Genomic DNA, 26603 nt, shown 5'->3' with positions numbered 1-26603 from the left:
CCTTCCCCTCACTCTGCAGGCAGCCAGAGGCTGGGCACACACGGGCTGGCGTAGCCCCACGGGGATTCTCTTGCCCAGAGCTGTGGACACTGTGTGGACCTGGGCACCGGGTGAGTGGGGGGATATGGGGTAGGACAGGCCCATAGGTCTGATGTGGGGGTGGTGATATGGGATGGGAAGGGCCCATGGGTCTGATGTGCGGGATACGGGGCTGGATGGGCCCATGGGTCTGATCGTGTGTGTGTGTGTGCAGGATATGGGGTGGGACGGGCCCATGGGTCTGTTCTGGGGCGGGATAAGGGGCAGGATGAGCCTATTGGTCTGATGGGCGGGGAGGATACGGGGCTGGATGGGCCATAGTTCTGCTCAGGGGTGGGAGGGGGAACACAGGGTGGGATGGGCCCATGGCACTGATCGGGATGGGGGAGAGGAAGCAGGCTATGTCCCCAGCATCTCCCTCTGGCAGCAGGACTGGCCTCCAGGCAGGGGAGATGGGGCACAGCCAGGGGGGTAAAGGGCAGCGCCCCCTAGCGAACAGGGGCTGCTAACAGGGAGTTTCGCGAGGGAGTTCTCCAGGTGAAGGAGGAGCTAATACAGCATCTGTGGGGTAAGTGACTGTCTGTAGTGTGTGTTTGTTTGTGTTTGGAGGTTACTTGCTGTGTGCTGAGCTTGTGTTTGTCAGTCTGTTTGGTTGTTTGAGGGACCGTGTGCTCTGGCTGGCAGTTGGAGGCAGGTTTGAAAGCTCGAAGCCTCTGGTAATTGGCTGAGCCTTAATCAGTGGGCGGGGCATTCAGGCCAGGGCTTTATAAAGCCGCGCACAAGCGACCAGGGGCTGCTAACAGGGAGTTTCGCAAGGGAGTTTAGAAGGGGAGTGGGAAGGGAGTGGGAGTCCCTCGCCAGCCCTAACCCCTTCCCCTAAAACCTATAAACCGAACCACATTCCATAACTACTTTCTGTAAACCACCCTTTCACTAACTGGGAGACAATGCAGGCAGAAGCCCAGCAGCAGAGTGGGGGCTATCCAGTTTATTGCACTGACTGTCGCATGTATGATTACCTGTCCTGTGGGCAGGTGGCGTATGTGTGCAGTCGGTGCAAGGAGCTCCTGGTCCTCAGAGACCATGTACGGACTTTGGAGGCCAGGGTCGCGGAACTGGAGGAGCTGAGAGAGGCAGAGAGGTATGTTGATGAGGCTTTCCGGGACACTGTAGAACTGTCCCACCTCCGCTTAGACAGCTCCTGTGCTGTTGAGGAGGAAGAAGGGCCCAGGGAAGTAGAGCAGTCGATGGGAGCAGAGGGAAACCTTCCCGTAGTTGGGACCCTCCTTCCAGATGGTGCTGGGGTTGCCTCTCGCACTGAGGTTGCCTCTCCGGGGGAGGGAACTCCAGTTTCTAGGAAAAGGCAGGTGTTAGTAATGGGAGATTCGATTATTAGAAATGTAGATAGCTGGGTCTGTGATGACCGGGAGAACCGTATGGTGACTTGCCTGCCTGGTGCGAAGGTTGCGGATCTCTCGAGGCATCTAGATAGACTTATGTGTAGTGCTGGAGAGGAGCCGGTGGTCATGGTACATGTAGGTACCAATGACATAGGGAAGGGTAGGAGAGATGTCCTGGAAGCCAAATTTAGGCTGCTAGGGAAGAGACTTGTTATATCCTTGGGGCAGCCGGTGTAGGAAGCAATCACTTGAGGCCAGAGAACAGGCAGCTAACCAAAACCTCCATTTTATTTACATATATACAGAGCTCCTCAACCGGTTGAAACCGGTTGAGCTAACCCATAATAATCTAACTCAGTTGCCATAGCAACAAAACCATGACAACCAAATACACAACAAGACTGAAATCCAGGACCTCTATGGTGGCATTTTCAGAAATGCTCCCAGTTCCACGCGCAGGGCCAGGTAGGCAGGCAGAGCTTCAGAGTCTCAATGCGTGGATGAGACGATGGTGTAGAGAGGAGGGGTTCACGTTCATTAGGAACTGGGGAAACTTCTGGGATGGGAGGAGCCTATACAGGAGAGATGGGCTCCACCTAAACCAAAGTGGAACCAGACTGCTGGCACTAAACATTAAAAAGGTTGTAGAACAGTTTTTAAACTAGCAGATGGAGGAAAGCCGACCGCTGCAGAGGAGCGTGTGGTCGGACACAGACTTCTCTTAGGGGAGAGTCTGATGATAGAGAATCTCCAGGTTATAGTCAGGAGCAGAGGAATGAGAAGTATAATGTAAGGGCCGGATCAGATGATAAACAGTCACATAAAAAAGAATCTGGCACATCAGAAAAAGGCAGGCTAATAAACAGGGACAAGTTTTTAAAGTGCTTGTACACAAATGCCAGAAGTCTAAATAATAAGATGGGTGAACTAGAGTGCCTTGTGATAAAGGAGGATATAGATATAATAGGCATCACAGAAACCTGGTGGACTGAGAGCAATCAATGGGACACAATCATTCCGGGGTACAAAATATATGGGAAGGACAGAACAGGCCGTGCAGGGGGAGGAGTGACACTATATGTTAAAGAAAGTGTAGATTCAAATGAAGTAAAAATCTTAAGCGAATCCACAGGTTCCATAGAGTCTCTATGGATAGAAATTTCATGCTCTAGTAAAAATATAACAGTAGGGATCTATTATCGACCACCTGACCAGGACAGTAATAGTGATGATGAAATGCTAAGGGAAATTAGAAAGGCTATCAAAATTAAGAACCCAATAATAGTGGGGGATTTCAATTATTCCCATATTGACTGGGAACATTTCACTTCAGGACGAAATGCAGAGATAAAATTTCTTGATACTTTAAATGACTGCTTCATGGAGCAGCTGGTACGGGAACCCACAAGGGGAGAAGCGACTCTAGATTTAATCCTGAGTGGAGTGCAGGAGCTGGTCCAAGAGGTAACTATAGCAGGACCGCTTGGAAATAGTGACCATAATACAATAGCATTCAACATCCCTGTGGTGGGAAGAACATCTCAACTGCCTAACACTGTGGCCTTTAATTTCAAAAGGGGGAACTATACAAAAATGAGGGGGTTAGTTAGACAAAAGTTAAAAGGTACAGTGACTAAAGTGAAATCCCTGCAAGTTGCGTGGGCCCTTTTTAAAGACACCATAATAGAGGCACAACTTCAATGTATACCCCAAATTAAGAAAAACAGTAAAAGAACTAAAAAAGAGCCACCGTGGCTTAACAACCATGTAAAAGAAGCAGTGAGAGATAAAAAGACTTCCTTTAAAAAGTGGAAGTCAAATCCTAGTGAGGCAAATAGAAAGGAGCACAAACACTGCCAACTTAAGTGCAAGAGTGTAATAAGAAAAGCCAAAGAGGAGTTTGAAGAACAGCTAGCCAAAAACTCCAAAGGTAATAACAAAATGTTTTTTAAGTACATCAGAAGCAGGAAGCCTGCTAAACAACCAGTGGGGCCCCTTGACGATGAAAATACAAAAGGAGCGCTTAAAGATGATAAAGTCATTGCAGAGAAACTAAATGGATTCTTTGCTTCAGTCTTCACGGCTGAGGATGTTAGGGAGATTCCCAAACCTGATCTGGCTTTTGTAGGTGACAAATCTGAGGAACTGTCACAGATTGAAGTATCACTAGAGGAGGTTTTGGAATTAATTGATAAACTCAACATTAACAAGTCACCGGGACCAGATGGCATTCACCCAAGAGTTCTGAAAGAACTCAAATGTGAAGTTGCGGAACTATTAACTAAGGTTTGTAACCTGTCCTTTAAATCGGCTTTGGTACCCAATGACTGGAAGTTAGCTAATGTAACGCCAATATTTAAAAAGGGCTCTAGGGGTGATCCCGGCAATTACAGACCGGTAAGTCTAACATCGGTACCGGGCAAATTAGTTGAAACAATAATAAAGAATAAAATTGTCAGACACATAGAAAAACATAAACTCTTGAGCAATAGTCAACATGGTTTCTGTAAAGGGAAATCGTGTCTTACTAATCTATTAGAGTTCTTTGAAGGGGTCAACAAACATGTGGACAAGGGGGATCCGGTGGACATAGTGTACTTAGATTTCCAGAAAGCCTTTGACAAGGTCCCTCATCAAAGGCTCTTACGTAAATTAAGCTGCCATGGGATAAAAGGAAAGGTCCTTTCATGGATTGAGAACTGGTTAAAGGACAAGGAACAAAGGGTAGGAATTAATGGTAAATTCTCAGAATGGAGAGGGGTAACTAGTGGTGTTCCCCAAGGGTCAGTCCTAGGACCAATCCTATTCAATTTATTCATAAATGATCTGGAGAAAGGGGTAAACAGTGAGGTGGCAAAGTTTGCAGATGATACTAAACTACTCAAGATAGTTAAGACCAAAGCAGATTGTGAAGAACTTCAAAAAGATCTCACAAAACTAAGTGATTGGGCAACAAAATGGCAAATGAAATTTAATGTGGATAAATGTAAAGTAATGCACGTTGGAAAAAATAACCCCAACTATACATACAACATGATGGGGGCTAATTTAGCTACAACGAGTCAGGAAAAAGATCTTGGAGTTATCGTGGATAGTTCTCTGAAGATGTCCACGCAGTGTGCAGAGGCGGTCAAAAAAGCAAACAGGATGTTAGGAATCATTAAAAAGGGGATAGAGAATAAGACTGAGAATATATTATTGCCCTTATATAAATCCATTGTACGCCCACATCTAGAATACTGTGTACAGATGTGGTCTCCTCACCTCAAAAAAGATATTCTAGCACTAGAAAAGGTTCAGAAAAGAGCAACTAAAATGATTAGGGGTTTAGAGAGGGTCCCATATGAGGAAAGATTAAAGAGGCTAGGACTCTTCAGTTTGGAAAAAAGAAGACTAAGGGGGGACATGATCGAGGTATATAAAATCATGAGTGATGTTGAGAAAGTGGATAAGGAAAAGTTATTTACTTATTCCCATAATACAAGAACTAGGGGTCACCAAATGAAATTAATAGGCAGCAGGTTTAAAACAAATAAAAGGAAGTTCTTCTTCACGCAGCACACAGTCAACTTGTGGAACTCCTTACCTGAGGAGGTTGTGAAGGCTAGGACTATAACAATGTTTAAAAGGGGACTGGATAAATTCATGGTGGCTAAGTCCATAAATGGCTATTAGCCAGGATGGGTAAGAATGGTGTCCCTAGCCTCTGTTCGTCAGAGGATGGAGATGGATGGCAGGAGAGAGATCACTTGATCATTGCCTGTTAGATTCACTCCCTCAGGGGCACCTGGCATTGGCCACTGTCAGTAGACAGATACTGGGCTAGATGGACCTTTGGTCTGACCCGGTACGGCCTTTCTTATGTTCTTATGTTATGTTCTAGTGCCAGGCAGGGGAGATGGGGCACAGCCAGGGGGATGAAGGGCAGCGCCCCCTAGCGCCAGGCAGGGGAGATGGGGCACAGCCAGGGGGATGAAGGGCCGCGCCCCCTAGCGCCAGGCAGAGGAGATGGGGCACAGCCAGGGGATGAAGGGCAGCGCCCCCTAGCGCCAGGCAGAGGAGATGGGGTACGGCCAGGGGGATGAAGGGCAACGCCCCCTAGCGCCAGACAGAGGAGATGGGGCACAGCCAGGGGATGAAGGGCAGCGCCCCCTAGCGCCAGGCAGGGGAGATGGGGCACGGCCAGGGGGATGAAGGGCAGCGCCCCCTAGCATCAGGCAGGGGAGATGGGGCACAGCCAGGGGATGAAGGGCAGCGCCCCCTAGCATCAGGCAGGGGAGATGGGGCATGGCCAGGGGGATGAAGGGCAGCACTCCCTAGTGACAGGGTTGGGAGAAGGGGCACGGCCAGGGGGATGAAGGGCAGCGCCCCCTAGCGCCAGGCAGAGGAGATGGGGCACGGCCAGGGGGATGAAGGGCAGCGCCCCCTAGCATCAGGCAGGGGAGATGGGGCACGGCCAGGGGGATGAAGGGCGGCGCCACCAAGCATCAGGCAGGGGAGATGGGGCACGGCCAGGGGGATGAAGGGCAGCGCCCTCTAGCATCAGGCAGGGGAGATGGGGCACGGCCAGGGGGATGAAGGGCAGCGCCCCCTAGTGACAGGGTTGGGAGAAGGGGCACGGCCAGGGGGATGAAGGGCAGCGCCCCCTAGTGACAGGGTTGGGAGATGGGGCACGGCCAGGGGGATGAAGGGCAGCGCCCCCTAGTGACAGGGTTGGGAGAAGGGGCACGGCCAGGGGGATGAAGGGCAGCGCCCCCTAGCATCAGGCAGGGGAGATGGGGCACGGCCAGGGGCATGAAGGGCAGCGCCCCCTAGCACCAGGCAGAGGAGATGGGGCACAGCCAGGGGCATGAAGGGCAGCGCCCCCTAGCGCCAGGCAGGGGAGATGGGGCACGGCCAGGGGCATGAAGGGCAGCGCCCCCTAGTGACAGGGTTGGGAGAAGGGGCACGGCCAGGGGGTGGGGAGATGAGGCATGGCCGGAGTGGGGGTGAGAGGCAGCTCTCCTAGTGCGCGGTGGAGATACAGGGCATCGCCAGGGGGAAGAACGGCACCAGGCTGGGGAGATAAGGTACGTCCAGGGGGATAAAGGAAAACTCCTCCTAGTGCCAGGCAGGGACATGGGGCATGGCTAGAGGGATGAAGGGCAGCTCCCACTAGAGCCAGGCGGGGAAGATTGGGTGCGGTTGGGGGATAAAGGGCAGTGCCCCTTAGTGCCAGGCAGGGGAGATGATGTACTGCGAGGTGGAAGAAGGACAGACCCCCCTATCACCAGGGCAGAGAATATGGGGCACAGGAAGGGGGATGAAGGGCAGCGCCCCCTAGTGCCATGCTGGGGAAATGGGACATGGCTGGGGAGATGAAGGGCAGTGCCCTCTAGCGCCAGAGTGGGGAGATGGGGTATGGCCAGGGGGATAAAGGGCAGCCCCCCCCCAGGCCAAACGGCAGAGATGGGTCATTGCGGGGGGAAGTAGGACAGCGTCCATTAGTGCAAGGCTGGAGAGAAGGGGCACAGTGATGGGGATGAACGTCAGCGCCCCCTAGCACCAGGCGGGAAGATGGGTACGGCGAGTGGGATGAAGGGCAGCACCCCCCAGTGCCAGGCTGGTGAGATGGGGCACGGCCTGAGGGATGAAGGGCAGCGCCCCCTAGAGCCAGGCTGGTGAGATCGGGGACAGCCAGGCGTGAAGTTCAGCGCCCCCTAGCACCAGGTGGGGAGATGGGGCTTTCCCAGAGGATGAAGGGCAGTGGTCCTTAGAGCCAGGCTGGGGAGAAGGAACATGGCTGGGGGAGGAAGCTTAGTACCTCTTAGCACTAGGCTGGGGAGATGGGGCATGGGTGGGGGAGGAAGAGCAGCGCCCCCTAGCGCCAGGTAGGGGAGATGGGGCACAGCCAGGGGGAGGAAGAGCAGCGCCCCCTAGCGCCAGGCAGGGGAGATGGGGCACAGCCAGGGGGAGGAAGCGTAGTACCTCTTAGCACTAGGCAGGGGAGATGGGGCATGGGTGGGGGATGAGGGGCAGCACCCCCTAGTGCCAGGCTGGGGAGATGGGACACAGTTGTATTTCAGTATATCTCCAACTGTATTTCAGATTCACAACCATCCACTGTGGTCCCAGTTTATCCTCCCAACCTGTCCCAGCAGCACTGGTGGGGATGGCGTCCAAGGGACCAGTCATCACGTTCCTCTGTCTTCTCTTTGGTGCCTTCACAAGAGGTGAGAGAACTTCCGCCGATGTTCTCTGCAGACGATCATCTCCAAGTAGTGCCAGGAGCCAGACATGGACCGACTCTCCCCTGCCACCCAGCCACCTGTTCCCCATTGCTCACAGTTCTCCCAAACAAAATCCTGCCACGCTGAAGTTTTCCATGATAGGTCTCGCTCCAGAGGGCACAATTTTTGCGAAGTTTCGTTCAAATCTGTCTGAGCTTTTCTGAGTTACAGCCAGAGGATCTCAAGCCCCAAAAGTCATCAGTGTTGGGGGTTTTTTTGCCCAGCTGTCACACCAAAACACCTGTACCAATTTCCTTCAAACTTGGCTTGTTTTGGAGCTCTCACTGGTATCCAAACAACAAGCCAAGCAGGATGAGAAATGGAATAAGGGGGTTTAAACTTCTGGATATTTCCATCTGTATTTCCACCAATGATCCCATCAGAAATTTTGCATGTAAATCAATTGAGAAACTCTGGGCCAATTTCTTTCAATCTTGGCTCACTTTGGAGTTCACAGAAAGATCTAAAGAACAGGCCAAGTTGGATGAAAATGGAACAAAGGATTTAAAGTCACATGGTGCTTCAGCATATTGTATCTTTCTGAGCTTGGGCGAGAAGGTGGGCCAGAGTGGGGGATTCTGGTGTGTGATTTCCTGGAATAATTAATTAATACTCAATTTTGACATGAAATCTTTAAAAATTAGAGGTTAATTAAGTCCCTCTTCTTTCCTCTCCCAGGGGCCAGCGCCCAGCAGGCTTTCAGAGTGGAGCCAGATAACATCACAGTCCTGGAAGGGGCTGTGGCTCTCTTGCAGTGCGTGGTGGACAATCCCTCAGGCGTGATCCAGTGGGTGAAGGATGGGTTGCTGCTAGGACCAGACACAAACATCCCTGGATTCCCCCGCTACAGTATGACGGGAGACCCCAGCAAAGGCGAGTGGGTTGGTCTGGCCTCCAGACAGCCAGCTGAGGCTAAGTGTGTCTATCCCTCCCACCCCCAGTTCAGCCATTGTGGCTGCGAACCAGCTCTGGGGACACCCTGGGGAACCAGCTCTGGGGACACCCTGGGGAACCAGCTCTGTGAGAGCCCTGACTGGCCCAGTTCTAGGACTCCTGGGTTCTATCCCCGGCTCTGAGAGGGGAGTGAGGTCTAGTCGCTAGAGCGGGGCTGGGAGCCAGGATCAGAGCCAGCACAGAACCCAGGCATCCGGGCCGTATAGATTCACCATTCCCTCTGTGTCCTGCCCAGCAGGGGAGCACCACCTGCGGATCGTGGGCAGCCGGCTGGCAGATGACGGGGACTACGAGTGCCAGGCGGGGCGCTCCGAGGAGAGCCCAGGCATTGTGTCGCACACGGCGCTGCTCAGTGTGCTGGGTGAGCTGCCAGGCTGGGGGTGGGAGGGTAGCCTTGGCTCTGGGGAGCTGGGGGATGGGTGACTCTTCAGGGCCATTCCTCCTTTCCCCTCCCCCGCAGTGCCCCCCAAGACACCCGTCTTCAAGGAGTATGAGGCCAACAGCACCGTGACCTGGGTGGCCGGCATGGAGTACAAGGTGACCTGCAGCGCTGGGGACGCCAAGCCAGCTGCGGAGATCTCCTTCAGCAAGGGTGAGTGCCCCCCATGGGTCTGATTGGGGGGGCTGGGCTGGAGGGGCCCATGTGTCTGATCCGGGGGGGATGGGCTGGAGGGGCCCAATGGGTCTGATCGGGGGGGGGAAATGGGCTGGAGGGGTCGATGGGTCTCATTGAGCGGGGAAGAGTGGGTTGGAAGGGCCCATGGGTCTGATCTGGAGGGGGATGGGCTGGAGGGGCCCATGGGTCTGATCTGGGGGTGGGGGCTGGGCTGGAGGGGCCCATGGGTCTGATCCGTGGTGGAGGATGGGTTGGAAGGGCCCATGGGTCTGATCCAGGGGGGATGGGCTGGAAGGGCCCATGGGTCTGATCCGGGGGTGGGGGGGCTGGGCTATTATATGAGGCCAGCACTCACCATATTGGACCATAATGTGAGAGGGTCTTTCTTTTTCCATATACACCCCTCTATCTAATCCAGCCCCTCTCCCTGGTATCTGGGCACCTGTCCCCCAGAGCGCACGGCTGTGGGGTGTCTCTCAATCACCCCATCCCATCCCCCTGGTATCTGGGATCTCTTCCCCGGGACACACAGCCGTGGGGTGTCTCTCAATCACGCCATCCCATCCCCCTGGTATCTGGGATCTCTTCCCCGGGACACACGGCTGTGGGGTGTCTTTCAATCACCCCATCCCATCCCCCTGGTATCTGGGCATGTCTTCCCTGGGACACACGGCTGTGGGGTGTCTCTCAATCACCCCATCCCATCCCCCTGGTATCTGGGATCTCTTCCCCGGGACACACAGCCGTGGGATGTCTCTCAATCACCCCATCCCATCCCCCTGGTATCTGGGATCTCTTCCCCGGGACACACGGCCGTGGGGGTGCCCTCAGCAATGCTGTGATATATTGGCCGGGGTGGGAGTGCTGGGAACCCCCCTCCTCTCACAACCCCTCCCACCCCCAGGTGGCAGCCCCCTCCCTGACGTGTCGCACCAGGTGCACTCTGGGTCCAGCGAGAAGCTCTCCAGCACCGTCGCCGTGCTCAGGTGAGAGGGTCCAGGGATGCCCCCCTCCCAGGTCCCTTTCCCTGTTGGAGCAGGGAGGCCCTGACTTAGCCAGCCAGATGCCCCCTTTCACACACCAGCGCAGTGCCCCCTTCCCTCCCCAGCCTCCACTAACAGACCTGAGCCCTCTACGGCTCTGCCAGTGCCCCTCACTCCCGAACTGCAGCCCCTGCAGCCCAGCCCTGGGCTTCTCCCTCCCCACAGCTCTGCTGGTGCCCCTCACTCCCAACCTGCAGCCCCTTGTAGGTGCTAGTTCAGGGGGGGGGAATGGGCTGGGGGGGGCAAACTTTTTGGCCAGAGGGCCACATCGGGGTTGCAAAACTGTATGGAGGGCTGGGTAGGAAAGGCTGTGCCTCCCCAAACGGCCTGGCCCCCACCCCCTATCTGCCCCCTCCCACTTTCCACCCCCTGACTGCCCCCCTCAGAACCCCTGACCCATCCAACCCCCCTGCTCCTTGTCCCCTGACTGGCCAGAGTGCTGGTGGCGGGGCAAGCTGAGGCTGCGGGGGAGGGGAGACAGCAGGGGACGGGGCCGTAGTTTACCCACCTCTGCGCTAGTTGGTATAGCCCGTTCCCCTTCTGTCCCCAGGGTCACCCCACAGAGCTTGGACAACGGGAAGCGTCTGGTCTGTGCAGCCACAAATGAGGCCGTCTCGGCCTCTGTGGTGGCTGGCTTCACCATGAACATCTTGTGTGAGTAACGCCCACCATGCCCTGGGCGTCCCTCCAATCTCTGTGGGGACTCACTCACAGCTGGGGACACCAGTGAAAGGGTTAAAAAGAGCCCCACAGCCATATTCTCCTGCATGTACATCAGCTCCACCTATCAGCTGACACTCAGTGGCTCCCCACTTAAAATATAAGCCTCACCCTCTTCTCTCCTGGTTGTCTCCCCTTCCATAGCCTGCACCCAGCTGTAGTGTTTGCCTCTGGCTCTTCCTATTTGCAGGCTTTCTGTTTACCACAATTAACTCATCAAGGAGACTCTATAAATTGACTCCTCAGTCATTAACCCTTAGGAAAATGAGTCAAAGATCAGGAGGTGACATTTATATGTCAACCCTCAATGGCTCACCCTGAAAACAATGTGGTCCTGGAGACTCCTGTTGGCTCATGTATACAAGTCGACATCTCAAAGTTTAACCCTTCGGACAATGAGGCTACAAAGACTTGTGTATATAAGTTGGCCCTGCAGCGTTTAACTGTTAGAACAATGGAGATTGGAAGACAGGGAACCATCACTGAAAGAGGAGGGGAAGATGAGTTGGGTCTAGTATTTCAGTTGACCCCCCAACCATTCGTCTGTGGTGCCCTGAGGAGGTGACTCATTGGTAATGATTTTCTGAAGAGCTGAGGTTGGCCCATGGAGGTACTTTGAGCCCTCACAACAAGACGGGGAATCCCTTCACTCTGTAAGCTGGCCCGTTCTGTGATCAGCTCTCAGGAGAATGAGGGGTCGGCTGCAGTGTATATAAACTGGACCCTCACCTCTTAACCCCTAGAACCCTGAGGAATTGGGGGCCTGTGTCTCAGTCAACCCATCCTCAGTTACTCCTTAAAGCAATGGAGAGTCAAAGCTGAGGATGTGACCGTCACCCCACCACCATTAACTTCACTCCTATATAAGTCAACCCCCTTAACCATCAACCCCTAGAAAACTGAGGTTCTGAAGGGGAAGAGCTGACATATATAAGTCGACCCTTCAATAAGTAATGCTGAGAGCACCAAGGAGCTGTATTTTGAGTATATAAGTCAACCCCTGAACTGTTAAGATGAAATGGGTATATAATGCCAAACCCTAACCATTAACCCGTACCGCACCAAGGAGCCAGAGATGCTAGGAGGGTCTGTCTCTAGCTGGCTCGGGGAACATGGGATACATTGGTGTGGGATTGGAGGGGCTGGGGAATTCTCCCTGCTCCAAGCCTACTCTGGGGAAACCCAGAGACATAGGGCTCTGCCCCCCAGTTGGCGAAGGGGGTGGGGGAGATTATTTGATGGGGGGGGGGTGATTCCACATCTGCTGTCTCCAGCATGAGAGTCATTAGGCAGCTCGTTAATCAGCCTAATTATGCACCTAGCACCCCGGGCTGTTCCCCTCCTCAAGCACCCTGATGAGCAAGCAGCTGCAGGGGGCCCCAGGCCATGGAGGGGGCCCTGCAGTGGGGAGAGGACTGTGCATGTTTCACGCATCCTTCCCATCCCCTTGTCTGTCTGTCCAGGTCCATCCCCTTCTCTGTCTCCCCCCACCACCTCCCTTCTGTTCCGATGCCCCGAGTCAGCTCCCTGCCCATACTGCTCCCCCTCACAGCTACAAGATCTGTCTGCCCCCCGGAGCGGGGTGGGGGGCAGCATGTTTCAGCTCCAATTGACTGGAGCCATCTATGCCTGCCTCCTCAGTCCCCCAGCTGGCCCCACTGACTCCTCACCCTGGTGGCAGGACATGGCACTGTTGTGCCACAACGGGGTGCCCCTGAGTACAGGCTGCGCCAGGGTTCCCCCACCACCCGTCCTTGTCTCTTCGCCCCCAGTCCCACCTCAGCCACCCACCATTGAAGGATACAAACGCCCTGAAATCAAAGCTGGAGAGACCCTGAAACTCACCTGCATCTCGCTGAGTGGGAACCCACTGGCCACGCTGCAATGGCTAAAGGTAACAAGGAGAATGGACAGCAGGGGTTGTGGGTCAGGAGTGAGGGGCATTGGCAGAACTTGGGGGTGCCCAGGGCTGGGCTAGCAGGGCCTGCAGGTCGGGAGTGAGGAACACTGGTAGAGCTGTGGGGGGGAAAGCCCAGGGCTGGACTAGGAGAGGTTGTGGGTTGTGAGTGAGGGGCACCAGCAGAGCTAGTGGGGGCAGGGCTTGGCTACCAGGGGGCTGCGGGTCAGGAGTGAGGGACACTGGCAGAGCTGTCGGGGGAAGCCTAGGGCTGGGCTATCAGGGGCTGCAGGCCAGGAGTGAGGGGCACCGGCAGAGCCGTGGGGGACGCTAGCCCATGTCCCCACAGAACGGGAACGTGGTTTCCACCAGCTGGGAGACAGAGGATGCCAGCGGCGCCTCCCGCAGCCTCCTGACCCTCAGCATCAAACCCGAGGACAATGGGGCTCAGCTGCACTGCGAAGCCATGAACCAGGTGTCGCCCCTGCCCCTGCTGGCCAGTGTCACTCTGCGTGTGGTCTGTGAGTGCCCCTTCCATCCCCCCAGCACCCTGCGCCCCCCAGCGCCCCCTGCTGGCCAGAGTCACCCTGCGTGTGGTCTGTGAGTGCCCCTTCCATTCCCCCAGCACCCTGCGCCCCCCAGCTGGCCAGTGTCACCCTGCGTGTGGTCTGTGAGTGCCCCTTCCATCCCCCCAGCACCCTGCGCCCCAGCGCCCTGCTGGCCAGTGTCACCCTGTGTGTGGTCTGTGAGTGCCCCCACAATCCCCAGCACCCTGCGCCCCCCAGCGCCCCCTGCTGGCCAGTGTCACTCTGCGTGTGGTCTGTGAGTGCCCTTCCATCCCCAGCACCCTGCGCCCCCCAGCGCCCCCTGCTGGCCAGTGTCACCCTGCATGTGGTCTGTGAGTGCCCCTTCCATACCCCCAGCACCCTGCGCCCCCAGCGCCCCTGCTGGCCAGTGTCACCCTGCATGTGGTCTGTGAGTGCCCTTCCATCCCCAGCACCCTGCGCCCCAGCGCCCCTGCTGGCCAGTGTCACCCTGCATGTGGTCTGTGAGTGCCCTTCCATCCCCAGCACCCTGCGCCCCCCAGCGCCCCCTGCTGGCCAGTGTCACTCTGCGTGTGGTCTGTGAGTGCCCCTTCCCGCCCCCAGCACCCTGCGCCCCCCGGCGGGCCAGTGGCACCCTGTGTGTGGTCTGTGAGTGCCCCTTCCATCCCCCCAGCACCCTGCGCCCCCCAGCGCCCCCTGCTGGCCAGTGTCACCCTGCGTGTGGTCTGTGAGTGCCCCTTCCATCCCCCCGCACCCTGCGCCCCCAGTGCCCCCTGCTGGCCAGTGTCACCCTGCGTGTGGTCTGTGAGTGCCCCATACATCCCCCCCGCACCCTGCGCCCCCAGGGCCCCCTGCTGGCCAGTGTCACCCTGTGTGTGGTCTGTGAGTGCCCCTTCCATCCCCCCAGCACCCTGCGCCCCCCAGCGCCCCCCTGCTGGCCAGTGTCACCCTGCGTGTGGTCTGTGAGTGCCCCACAGTCCCCAGCACCCTGCGCCCCAGCGCCCCCTGCTGGCCAGTGTCACCCTGTGTGTGGTCTGTGAGTGCCCTTCCATCCCCAGCACCCTGCGCCCCAGCACCCCTGCTGGCCAGTGTCATTCTGTGTGGTCTGTGAGTGCCCCCCAGCACCCTGCGCCCCAGCACCCCTGCTGGCCAGTGTCACCCTGGGTGTGGTCTGTGAGTGCCCCGGCCAGCCCCCCAGCGCCCCCCTGCTGGCCAGTGTCATTCTGCGTGTGGTCTGTGAATGCCCTTCCATCCCCAGCACCCTGCGCCCCCAGCGCCCCTGCTGGCCAGTGTCACCCTGCATGTGGTCTGTGAGTGCCCTTCCATCCCCAGCACCCTGCGCCCCCCAGCGCCCCCCTGCGGGCCAGGGTCATTCTGCGTGTGGTCTGTGACTGCCCCACAACCCCAGCACCCTGCACCCCAGCTGGCCAGTGTCACCCTGCTTGTGGTCTGTGAGTGCCCCTTCCATCCCCCCAGCACCCTGCACCCCAGCTGGCCAGTGTCATTCTGTGTGTGGTCTGTGAGTGCCCCCACACAATCCCCAGCACCCTGCGCCCCAGCACCTCTGGACTGTCTCCCGGCTTTAACCCACCAGCGCCCTGTTCCCCCCAGTGCCCCCGGCTGGCCAGTGTCATTCTGCGTGTGGTCTGTGAGTGCCCCCCCTCGCCTCCCCAGCACTCCTGCTCCTCCAGCACTCCCTGCTGGCCAGTGTCATTCTGTGTGTGGTCTGTGAGTGCCCCCAGCACCCTGCGCCCCAGCACTCCCTGCTGGCCAGTGTCATTCTGCATGTGGTCTGTGAATGCCCCCCCCCCCAGCACCCTGTGCCCCCCAGCACCTCTGGACTGCCTCCCGGCTTTAACCCACCAGGCAGCGCCCTGCTCCCCCCAGCACCCCCTGCTGGCCAGTGTCATTCTGCGTGTGGTCTGTGAGTGTCCCCACCCCAGTGCCCCTGCTGGCCAGTGTCATTCTGCGGTGGTCTGAGAGTGTCCCCACCCTCCCAGCGCCCCTGCTGGCCAGCGCCACCCTGTGTGTGGTCTGTGAGTGCCCCCCACAGCACCCCCTGGTGGATTAGGCTGGGTCAGGCTGGAGTAGCCGGGAGTAGGGCTCCCCTGGCAGTGGCTGGGTCTGCAGTTCTGAGGTCTCTCCCCCTCCCCAGTTCTCCCCACAGAGGTTTCCATCCTGGGCTCCAGCAGCACCCCGGAGAACAAGCAGATCTCGCTGTCCTGCTCCACCACCCCCAGCAACCCCCCGGTGCAGCTGCGCTGGTGGCTGGGGTGGCGGGAGCTCACCACCACCGAGGTCACCGTCACCGAGGTCAGTCCCCAGCCGCAGCCTCCCGGAGATGCCCCACCTGCTGCCCCCACGGCCACCACAGGGGGAGACATTGAACCAGGGGAAACTGGGAGGGGCTGGGAGCCAGGACTCCTGGGTTCTCTCCCTGTGAATTTCAATGAGCTCCTCCCATTATGGGTACTTCAGTTTCCCTCTCTGCATAACAATAGTGATGGTCACTGTCCCTGCCCCCTATGCCAGCCAGTCCCCCTGGGACAGATCAGGGCCGGCACCCCCTGGAGGGAACAGGCCCTGGGCCCCATTTCCTGCCCCCAAGGCCGCCAGGCCCCAGGAGCAGGGGCTGGGTGCCGGGTTCTCTCCCGCAGGCAGCACACGGCGGGACCGTGACCGTCTCCAACCTGACACACATGGCCCGGCGCGAAGAGAACGGGCTGCCCCTCACCTGCGAGGCCTTCAACGAGGTCGTGCTCTTCACCCGCAGCACCAGCCTGCCCCTCAGTGTGCAGTGTGAGCCCCCACCCAGGGCAGGGGGGTGCCAATGGGTGGTGGGGCAGGGCGGGGTGGGAGGAGGGCTGGAGGAAGGGGAGGGGGATAGTGGGGTGGGGCTGGAGTGAGAGCAGAGGGCGCTGGGGGCAGAGGAAGTGGAGGACCGGAGGTGTGGAAACGCCCCCTGTGGAGACTTAAGATCCCCTCAAGTCCCCACCTATGTGGAAGCCCCACCCACCAGGAGCCCCATCCCATCCCACCCCAGCCTGGGGCGCATGGCCAGACCTACAGGTGGAAAGGGGCCCTGGGGAAGGGGGGGGCTGCACCCCCTGTGATGCTGTTGGGGACGGGGGGAGGGGAACTGACACAGGTTGTCATGGCGACACAGGAGTTGATTGACATTAACCCTCTTTTTGTTCCCCATCCCCCTAGACCCACCCCAGAAGGTTTGGATTGAGGCCCCGCCCCCTGACAGCCGATTCCGGGCTGGCACTAAGGTCAGGCTGACCTGCTTTGCCAGTGGGGGGAACCCGTCCCCCCGCCTCGTCTGGATCAAGGTCATGGGGGGGCACCAGGCTATGGGGGGGCTTAGCAGGGGGCGCTGTGCTGCGAGGAGCGGGGCGGCGGGCTCGGCAGGGGAGGCTGTGCTGTGGGGAGCTCAGCGGGGGGTGCTGTGCTGTGGGGAGTGGAGCGGGGAGCTCAGCTGTAGCACCATGGTGCTGGCAATGGGGGGGGCTCAGTGGGGGGGCAGTCTCCCTTTGGAATGAGACCCATCCTAGCCCAGAGCCCTACCCATGGGGCGTTATATGCGGCTGTTTCCCAGCTGCCCCGCCCCAGAGGTGGCTGCATCTCTGCGTCACTCACTGGGCTCTGGGCTCTCTCCCAACAGGACACCAAGTCCCTCAAGGAGGGGACCCAGGTGGCCTCCGGCAAGATCGTCTCCAAAGAGCTGATCCTGACCACCAGCCCCAGCGACAACCTGGCCATCTACCGCTGCAACGCCTCCAACGGCGGCAAGAGCCCGGCGCTCACAGCCCAGACCCGCCTCCAAGTCCAGTGTGCGTCCTTGGCCCTTGCGGTGCGGGGGGAGGGGCGGTGTGTACACAAGGCAGAGTCAAGTAAACCCACCCCTTAAGGGCACAGCACCCCCATTGCGTGGTGACAGCAACGCACCAGTCTAGGGTGACCAGACAGCAAGTGTGAAAATTCGGGACGGGGTGGGGGGTGATAGGAGCCTATATAAGAAAAAGACCCAAAAATCGGGACTGTCCCTATAAAATCAGGACCTCTGGTCACCCTACACCAGTCTGAGTTCTGCCCCTTTGCTCCCCCCCACACACACAGTCCCCCCCATAGATGTGAAGATCACGACCACGGCAAAGGAGGTGCGACGTGGCCAAACACTGACCCTGACCTGTGTCACCGGCAGCAGCAACCCCTTCGCCACCCTGGCCTGGTTCAAGGATGCAGAGAAGTAAGAGAGGGTGCCCCTCACTCCTGACCTGCAGCCCCCTACTGTCCCAGCCCTGGGCTCCCCCTACCTGGCTCTGCCGGTGCCCCTCAGTCCTGACCCACAGCCCCCTGCTGTCCAAGTCCTGGGATCCCCCTACCTGGCTCTGCCAGTGCCCCTCACTCCCAACCCACAGCCCCCTGCTGTCCCATCTTGTGCTGCTCTTTCAGGCTGAAGGGTGTGGATCTGGGCCAGAAGCCGGCAGAGTTTGGGGGTCTCTCCACCTCGGGGAAGGTGACCCTGGTAGTGTCATCCTCTGACAATGGGCTGCGGGTGACATGCCAGGCCTACAGCTCCATCCTGGCTGAGGCTGTCAACACCTTCTACAAGCTCAACATCCTGTGTGAGAGCTTTCCCTGCCTGGGGATAGGGAGCACTGTGCTTGCGGGAAGCAGGGCAGGGGCTCAGCAGGGGGCACTGTGCTGCAGGGAGGGGGCGGGGGCTCAGCAGGGAGCGCTGTGCTGCAGGGAGCGGGTGGAGGCTCAGCAGGGGGTGCTGTGCTGCAGGGAGGGGGCGGGGGATCAGCAGGGGGCGCTGTGCTGCTGGTCGCGGGTGGCGGCTCAGCTGGGGGTGCTGTGCTGCCGGGAGGGGGCGGGGGATCAGCAGGGGCGCTGTGCTGCTGGGAGGGGTGGGGGCTCAGCAGGGGTGCTGTGCTGCTGGGAGGGGCGGGCTCAGCAGGGGGCGCTGTGCTGTGGGAAGCAGGGCAGGGGCTCAGCAGGGGGCGCTGTGCTGCAGGGAGGGGTGGGGATCAGCAGGGGCGCTGTGCTGGGAGGGGCGGGGATCAGCAGGGGCGCTGTGCTGCTGGGAGGGTGGGGCTCAGCAGGGGTGCTGTGCTGCGGAAGCAGGGCAGGGGCTCAGCAGGGGCGCTGTGCTGCAGGGAGGGGGTGGGGCTCAGCAGGGGCGCTGTGCTGCAGGGAGGGGCAGGGGCTCAGCAGGAGCGCTGTGCTGCTGGGTGCGGGTGGGGGCTCAGCAGGGGGCGCTGTGCTGCGGGAAGCAGGGCAGGGGCTCAGCAGGGGGCGCTGTGCTGCAGGGAGGGGGTGGGGATTCAGCAGGGGTGCCGTGTGGCAGGGAGCGGGGTGGAGACTCTCTGTGCTGCAGGGAGTAGGGGGCTCAGCAGGGGGCGCTGTGTTGCAGGGATCAGGGCAGGGGCTTAGCTAGGGGCGCTGTGTGCAGGGAGCAGGTGGGGGCTCAGCAGGGACGCCGTGCTGTGGGCAGTCATGTGGGGACTTGACGGGGGGTATTGTGCTGCAGGGAGCAGGTGGAGGGCTCAGCAGTGGGGAGCTGTGATGCAGGGAGGGGCCGGAGGCTAAGCAGGGGGCTCCAGGCTGCAGGGAGCGGCAGGGGTCAGCAGGGGGAACTGTGCTGCAGGGAGCAGGGCAGGAGGCCCAGCAGGGGGCACTGAGCAGGGCGGGGTCTCAGTTGCTGCTGCCCCCTGTGTGGCCCCAGATCCCCCCGAGTTCTCGTCAAAGCAGCCGGCCGTGGCCCAGGGTGTGGAACACGGAGCCGTGGAGCTGCCCCTGCACGTCTCTGCCAACCCCCCCGAATTGAGCTGCAGCTGGAGCTTCCGTGGGGAGGTGCTGAAACCAGGTGTGTGGTGGGGGGGTGCTGAGATGAGGTGTGTGTGTGGGGCGCTGAGACCAGGTGTGGGGGAGGCTCTGGGGGGGCACTGTCCCTGCCCAAGCTGGGCATAGCGTCCCTGCATCACTCTTCTCTCTTTCTCCTTCACAGAGGGGTCCCCCCGGCACCACCTGCGAGCAGGGGGCAGCCTGGCCATCTGGAACCTGAGCCGGGCCGACATGGGTCAGTACCGGGCACGGTGCCAGAACCCCGAGGGGCGGAACGAGACCCACATCCACCTGGACGTGCACTGTGAGTTCCACCCCCCGCTGCCCCCTGACCTCAGTGCCCCCCTCTAACCTCTGCCCTCTCTCTGCCCTCCAGATGCCCCCTCCATCCGCAGCCTGGGGGACCCCGTCTATGTGAACCTGGGTGCCACGGCTGAGCTTGTATGCATAGCCGATGCCAACCCCACCCCCGCGGGCATGTTCCAGTGGACGTGGCTGGTAAGGGGGGCTGCTCTGGCGGCATCTCTCAAAGGGGCATAAGCCACCTGTGACCTTTGCCACCTGGCTGCCCCATCTGACGTTTGCCATCTCCTGACCTCTGACCCTTGACATCTCTTATGTGACCTTTGTCCCCTCTGACCTTTTAATTTAGCTTATGATCTCTTACCTTTGACCCTCTGTACACAGGTCTGCCCTTTGCCCTCTGATTTGTGACCTTTGCACTTTCCCATCCCTGACCTGTGCCCTCTGACCCCTCTCTCCAAACTTTAAGATTTGCTGTCACCCATCTAGCCATTGACCTCCCCAAGGTGGCTTTTGACCCATGCAGGGTTGGCATAACTGTTTTGCCTGCTATATTTTCATTCAGGCCTAACACAGTTATGTGGGTGACCTTTGCCCCGGTGGCAACCTTTGATTCCACTCTGACCTTTGCCCTCTCCTATTTGACCTCTGCACAGAACTCTGTGTCTTATGTGATCCTTGTCCCTCACTGGCTTTTTAAATTTCTTTTGTCACCTTTGACCCTCATTTACCCGGATCTACCCTTTGCCCCCATGACCTTTGCACCTTCCCCTCCCTGACCTGTGACCTTCGACCTTCTGCTGAGCTTTCATTTTTCTCTAACCTTTAACATTTGCTGTTGCCCATCCAACTGCTGACCTCCCCAATGTGGCCTTTGAGCCATGCAAATATCAGGGAGATCTTTGCCCACTCTGACCTTTGTCATCTCTGTGGTAACCTTTGACGCCTCTGACCTTTGCCCTGCCTGGTTTGTCTTCCCCGCCTTTGCCTGCTGACCCTGGCTTTCCCGCAGGGGGCAGAGGAGCGCAGCCTGGAGGAGCTGGAGCTGGAGCCGGAGGCCTCGGGGGCTGTGGGGCGGCTGCGGATCCAGGGGGCCCGGCAGGCACAGGCCGGGCTCTATGAGTGCCGCGTGGACAACGGGCTGCCCCCGCCAGCCCGGGGCAGCGCCCGCCTCATCGTGCGCTGTGGGTGCCCCATGCAGACCCCCACCCCACCCCAGGGACACCCCCCCCAGAAACCCCCACTCCCAGGGCCTCTGACTCACTGGTCCCCCACCTCAGAGATCTCCCCACCCTCTGCCCCTCCCTCACCTTGAGGATCCACCCCATGCACTGCTTCGCCCTCCCGAGGACCCCCAGCCCCTCTTGTGCCCCCTCACCTTGTAACCCCCTCTCCAGGGACCCCCCCGAGAACAAACCAGAACCCAGCACCCCTTGATGTGACCTTTGCCCATCCCCTCTGATCTCTTCCCTCCCTCCTCCAAACCTCCTCCCTTGTGGAACCCCTTGAGGCCTGGGGGACGCCCCCACAGAACATCCCCCTCCCCAGGGACTTCCCTGCCCCTCCAAGGCCCTCCCAACTCTTCCCCCACCCTGCTTCCCAGACTGCCATTCACTCTCTCTCTCCCTGCAGTCAAGCCAGAGATCGAAAAGGGCATGGGGCTGGGGAAGGTGGCCATGCCCGGGGATGGGAGCTCACCTGCCACCCTGCAGTGCCGTGCCCAGGGGGTCCCCAGCGTGAAATTCAGCTGGGAAAAGAATGGAGCAGCCCTGCACCCTGACAACCCCAGGTAGGAGGGGGCCTAGCATGTGTGAGGAGGGGAGGGGACATGAAACCCCACAGATCCGTGCAACCTCGCCAATATGGGCAGAGACTCCCCGGGGCCTTGGTCAAGCTGGCCGGGGTTGATTAGTCCCCGGCACACAGGCATTGGGAAGCCCTGAGCTTGGCATAGAGAAGCAAAGTCAGAGACCCAGGCCAACCCTGCACTGCTCCCGCTCGGCTCTGTCCTTTTCCAGCTCCATCTCACTGGCAGCGCCAGGGCACAGCTGGGCATTGCTCCAAAAGCTGGCCCTTATCCCAGGCATCTGGCGAACAGTCATCCACCTCCTGCAGACCCCAGGACCCACGTAGGGTGACCAGACAGCAAGCATGAAAAATCGGAGCAGCACGGGGGATAGTTGCATATATAAGACAAAACCCCTAGTACTGGGACATCTGGTCACCCAAGACCCATGTCCTCTGCTAGCCAGAGCTCGCCGAGGACCCTGTCAATTGGCTCCATTACAAAAACTCCCCCACTGCAGAGCACCGCTTTCCTGAGCGGCTGGACTTTAGGGCCGCCTGCCAGTGGCAGGAGAAGACTGAAAGGATCCAACTTTCATCCCTAAATGCTGATCACTGTCAATTTCACTGCCCACGCCCCAGCCAATGCAATATATCCGGGAATTTATGAACGATGCTGGCTGAGACCTTGGGAGAGGCTGCTTTTCAGCAAGTTGTTTAACATATTTTGGCAGGTGACCTTGGCGATTTGTGTTTTCACAGTTAATCAAGCTTTCACTTTTGGAATCTTACTGGCTACTGGCATAAAAAAATGTTTCTCCCCCCCCCCCCCCCCCCATCATTTCCCACAACCGTGAAAACGTCAGCTGATAAAAATAGGAAAAAATGCTTTAAAATAAACATTGCGATTGTCTGGTGAAAGTACCAAAACTAAAATCTGCCAGAGAAAAAGATTCTTTGTTAAGAATTGCTGGTCCCAGATTTCACCACTAGGGTCACTTGACGATAACCAGCTTCTGGGGCCCTGGGTCGGTTCCAGCCAGTCCTTTAACCCCCCCAGCCAGCTCTGGGACACACACCCCCCATGCCTCCGATGCTGCTCCAAGAGCAGGTGTGTTAGCCCTTTTGCACCCCTGGGAGAGTGACATGAAGCAGAAAGGTAAACTGAGGCAGGCACCAGCTTCATAAATATGTCACAGAAAATTCCTGCTTTGTCACAGTAATGACTGGCAGAGGCAGACCCTCATTCTAATGTGCCTCTCGTTGCCTGGTCACAGGGCACACCAGTGAGACCCCAACCCTGGTGAGTGCCTCCCACAACCCCTCCTCCTTAGACTACCAGTGGGGTCTCTGACCTATCCCCCCCCTTGAGTTTGCTGCTTCCATCCTGCTTCTGATCCGGTTCCTGGTTCTCATCCAGTCTCCGTCCTGATCAAATCCTTGTTCTAGTCCAGTCCCTGTTCTGATTCAGCGCCTGGGTCTGGGCTGACCTCAGTTCCACCCCCCACTCCCCTCAGGTACACAGAGCGCACGTGGCACGAGGGCGCCTGGCACAGCAGCACCCTGACCATCGCCAATGTCAGCGCCATGCACGACTACGCCACCTTCACCTGCCGCGCCAGCAACGCACTGGGCACGGACAAACTGGACATCCAGCTCCTCAGCACCAGTACGGCCCGGGGGGGCTGCGTGTCAGGCGTGAGGGGTACCGGCTTGGGTGGGGGGAGGAGTCCAGGGCTGGGCTAGCAGAGGCTGAGGTCAGGAATGAGGGGCACTGGCAGAGCAGGGTGATCTCTTTCTCTTTCTCCCGCCTCTGCAGGCCCCCCTGACCCCCCCACGGGGTTGAAGGTCGTGAGCATCACCCACAATTCAGCCACCCTGGAGTGGATCCCTGGATTTGATGGGGGGCTGCCCCAGAGATTCCGCATCAGGTGGGGAGCAGTGGTGTGGGGTGGAGGAGGCAAGGATGGGGTTGGAGGGGACTCTGGATGGGCAGTAGGAGGATGAAGAGGGGGTTGTGGGGTGGGAACAGTGTGGCTCAGAGCTGGGGGCTGGCATGGGTGGGGAGGAGGAGGAGGGTGGGGACAGTGGGGCTCAGAGCTGGGAAGCTGGTGTGGGTCGGGGAGGAGGAGGAAGCTAGGGGGCTCAGGGCTGAAGAGGAGGGGCTGGGGAGGCTCATAGCTGGGGGCTGGCATGGGTGGGGGGAGGAGGAAGGGGCCGGGGGGCAGGGATAGTGGGGCTCATAGCTGGGGGCTGGCATGGGTGGAGGAGGAGGAAGAGGAGGGGCTGGGAGGCTCAGAGGTAGGGGGACTGGCATGGGTGGAGGCCATTGGGTGGGGATGGATGAGGCGCCCCCCCCGGGGTCTGGGGTCCCTCACCCCCTGTGTCCCCCAGGTACCACTGGCCAGGCACCCCCAGTGCCCTGTACATGGACGTGTTCCCCGCCCAGACCCCCACATTCACCCTGACGGGGCTGAGCCCGGCCACCCCCTACAGTATTGGTGTCAGCGCCCACAACACCCTGGGGGAGAGCACCCAGGGCCCCAGCATCACCATCACCACCGCAGGTAAGGGGTGCCTTGCTGGGGGAGGTGGGGGTGCCAGGCTAGAGGAACAGGAGTCCCAGAAGGGGGCACCGTGTGGTGGCAGGGGGTGTAGTAGGGGCCCTGTGCTGGAATGGGCAGGGGGCTGTGCTGGGATGGAGGCGGTCGTGCTGTGCAGAGGAGGGGGCTCAGCTGGGGGGGTGTCTGTGGGTTTCGACCCTGACGGAGCTGATGTCGTTTCAGAGCTGCCCTTAGAGGAGCCGCCAGTTGTGGAGCCTGAAGCGCCGCAAACAGGTGGGTACTGGAAGGGGTGGAGAGCCCAGATCCTGGGTTCTGTCCCAGCTTTGGGAGGGTCTGGTGGTCAGAGTGGGGGACAGGCTGGCTCAGGGGGTGGCAAATGGGACCCCAGGTGTTTCCCCTCTGGCGGATGCTGGCTCCTGGCCGCTCTGTGACACTCTGCTTTGCTTTCCCAGAAGCCCCGTCGTGGCCCCCGGCCCTCACTGGGGGACTGAGCGCACTGGGGGCCCTGCTGCTGCTCTCTAACGCTGCTCTCCTCACCTGCCTGCTCAGACAGCGCCAGACCCGGGCAGGTAATTCCCCACCCCCCTGAACCAGGGCACTGCCCTGGGGAAGCTCACAGCACCAAACAGCCTCCCCGCAATGAGGCCCAACCTGGGCTGATCCTTGCTGTTTTCTGGTTCTGACTGCAGGTGTCCGGGAGGAAGCCAAGGAGAGGTGAGTGTCAGGGGCAGGGCACATGGGAGGCAGGCAGTTCTGTGCATCCTGTCACACTATGACACCCTAACACAGACACACGGACCTCCCAGCTCCAACCACTAGACCCCCCTCCCCTTGCAGAGCTGGGGAGAGAACCTAGGCATCCTTGCTCCCACCCTTTGCCTTTCAGGAGGAAGCCCAGTGCTGGGAATGACTACAGCTCGGGGGAAGCAGTGAATCCAGCAGCATGGCAGACACTCCTGGACAGTTACTCAGAGAGGAGTGCGTCCTCTGGGGTGAGAGGATGAGGGAGTGGGGCGGGTGGGGAGATCAGCAGGAGCGTCATGCTGCTGGGAGTGGGGCGTGCTGCGGGGGCAGGTCGAGGGACTCAGCGGGGCTGGGGGCTCAGTATGGGGTGTTGTGCTGAAGGGACCTCAGCAGGGGGCGCTGTGCTGTGGGGAGCAGGGTGGGAGGGCTCAGCAGGGGGCACTATGCTGCAGGGAGCATGGTGGGAGGGCTCAGGGGGGGCGCTGTGCTGCAGGAAGCAGGGCAGGGGGCGCTATGCTGCAGGGAGCAGGGCGGGGGGCTCAGCAGGGGGCGCTGTGCTGCGGGGAGCAGGGCAGGGGGCTCAGCGGGGGGCGCTGTGCTGCAGGGGGGCTCAGTTGACAGGTGAGGGTTGGGTCTGGCCTGGTGGGGAGGGAAACATACCAGGGTTGGGGGTTACGGGGCATGTGCACTAGCAGAAAAGGAGCAGGGTCAGGCAGTCATAGCAGGGGATGTGGGAGCCAGAACTCCTGGGTTCTCTTTTTGGGGGCTAGTGTTCCCCTGGCAGGTGACAGGGTCTCTCTATGGCTCCCCTGTAGGGCAGTTCCATGGGCACCTGGCCAGGGTATGTGCCCAGCCGTGAGTATCGACCCCGGCTGCCCCCACACCCCGAGAGAGCCGAGGGGGAGACAGACGCCAGCACCACAGGTGGGTGTGAGGTGTCAGAGCTGGTGCCCCTCTGCCCCATTCCCTGCCCCCCAAGTCAGGGGTCCCCACCCTGGGGCTGAATCAGAGCCAGCACCTCCTAGAGGGGAAAGGCTCCGTAGTCCTTTACTGTGATCCACCCCACAGGTCCCTTTGCCATTCCAGACTCTGGGTTCCCTGCACGCTGGCTCGGCCGCTCGGGCCCCCATGAATACGAGGACGTGATGGAGCCTGGGGTCTATGAGGAACTGGGGGCACTACACCTGCAAGCTGCTGCCCCACTCTCCCCAGGGGCACTACCCTGCCAGGATGATGTGGTGAGTGGCCGGCCACCCAGCTTCAACAGGACTTCTGGGTTCTGACCCTGGTTCAAGGAGGGGAGTGGTGTGTAGTGGTCAGAGCAGGCAGTCAGGACTCCTGGGTTCTCTGCCTGGCTCAGCAAGGGGTTGGTGTGACAGGCTCTCTCTCTTCCCAGGGCACCTATCCATGGAGGGGCTGGTCCCAGGCTGGCTCTGAGGAACCCCTGAGGATCTACGACCAGGTGGCAGATACCCCACCCCCTGGGGCAGATGAGGGGCTGCCCTTTGAGCTAAGGGGGGAGCTGGTGTGAGGGGGCCTAGGTGTCAGTCTGACCATAGAATAAACCTCCTGAACCCCACGGTGCCTGGACCTGGCGACTGTTGTATGGGGGACAATGGGGAACAGGGTGAGGGGCTCAGCGGGGGGAATTATCCATCTGTCCTCTCAGCCCCACTCAGTGACTGCAAGCCAGGTAGCAGGATGTCAATAGCCATTTATTATTTGGGGGTGTCTAGGAGGCCCCTTTGGGGGCCAGGCGTCCCTGGTGCCAACACCCCACTCTGCTCCTCCCCCCCAAACACCTATTACAAAGCAACAGGCACCTGCCCAGGTGCACCCTCAGGCTGGTTTGTGGGAGATGTAACCCCCCC

At 59.2% G+C, this 26603-nt stretch overlaps 1 protein-coding gene across 8 annotated transcripts; it reads left to right on the top strand.

Moving 5' to 3' along the window:
* NPHS1 (NPHS1 adhesion molecule, nephrin) lies at nucleotides 1-26272 on the top strand. Of its 8 annotated transcripts, none has more exons than XM_039513345.1 (30): nucleotides 1-110; nucleotides 7580-7651; nucleotides 8387-8581; nucleotides 8901-9023; nucleotides 9123-9254; nucleotides 10183-10264; nucleotides 10872-10975; nucleotides 12814-12935; nucleotides 13288-13459; nucleotides 15639-15796; nucleotides 16141-16282; nucleotides 16694-16818; nucleotides 17151-17319; nucleotides 17606-17735; nucleotides 17942-18114; nucleotides 19218-19358; nucleotides 19500-19640; nucleotides 19713-19834; nucleotides 20652-20823; nucleotides 21272-21428; nucleotides 22942-23093; nucleotides 23244-23355; nucleotides 23819-23991; nucleotides 24211-24261; nucleotides 24441-24557; nucleotides 24678-24702; nucleotides 24875-24980; nucleotides 25548-25656; nucleotides 25801-25970; nucleotides 26129-26272. In XM_039513345.1, the coding sequence occupies exons 2-30, from the start codon at nucleotides 7591-7593 to the stop codon at nucleotides 26261-26263; spliced, it is 3771 nt and encodes a 1256-aa protein (XP_039369279.1). In that variant the 5' UTR covers nucleotides 1-110; nucleotides 7580-7590; the 3' UTR covers nucleotides 26264-26272. The 8 variants fall into 8 exon arrangements, with proteins under 8 accessions (XP_039369279.1, XP_039369281.1, XP_039369280.1 ...); XM_039513347.1 differs by having other exon boundaries at nucleotides 15-110; nucleotides 7527-7651; nucleotides 13311-13413; XM_039513346.1 differs by having other exon boundaries at nucleotides 15-110; nucleotides 7527-7651; nucleotides 25819-25970.
* Nucleotides 26273-26603: the final 331 nt, after the last annotated feature.

This window comes from Mauremys reevesii, linkage group 24, assembly GCF_016161935.1.
Source record: "Mauremys reevesii isolate NIE-2019 linkage group 24, ASM1616193v1, whole genome shotgun sequence".
In the NCBI taxonomy this organism is placed as follows: Eukaryota; Metazoa; Chordata; order Testudines; family Geoemydidae; genus Mauremys; species Mauremys reevesii.
This window is presented reverse-complemented; position numbering and strand designations above follow the sequence as displayed.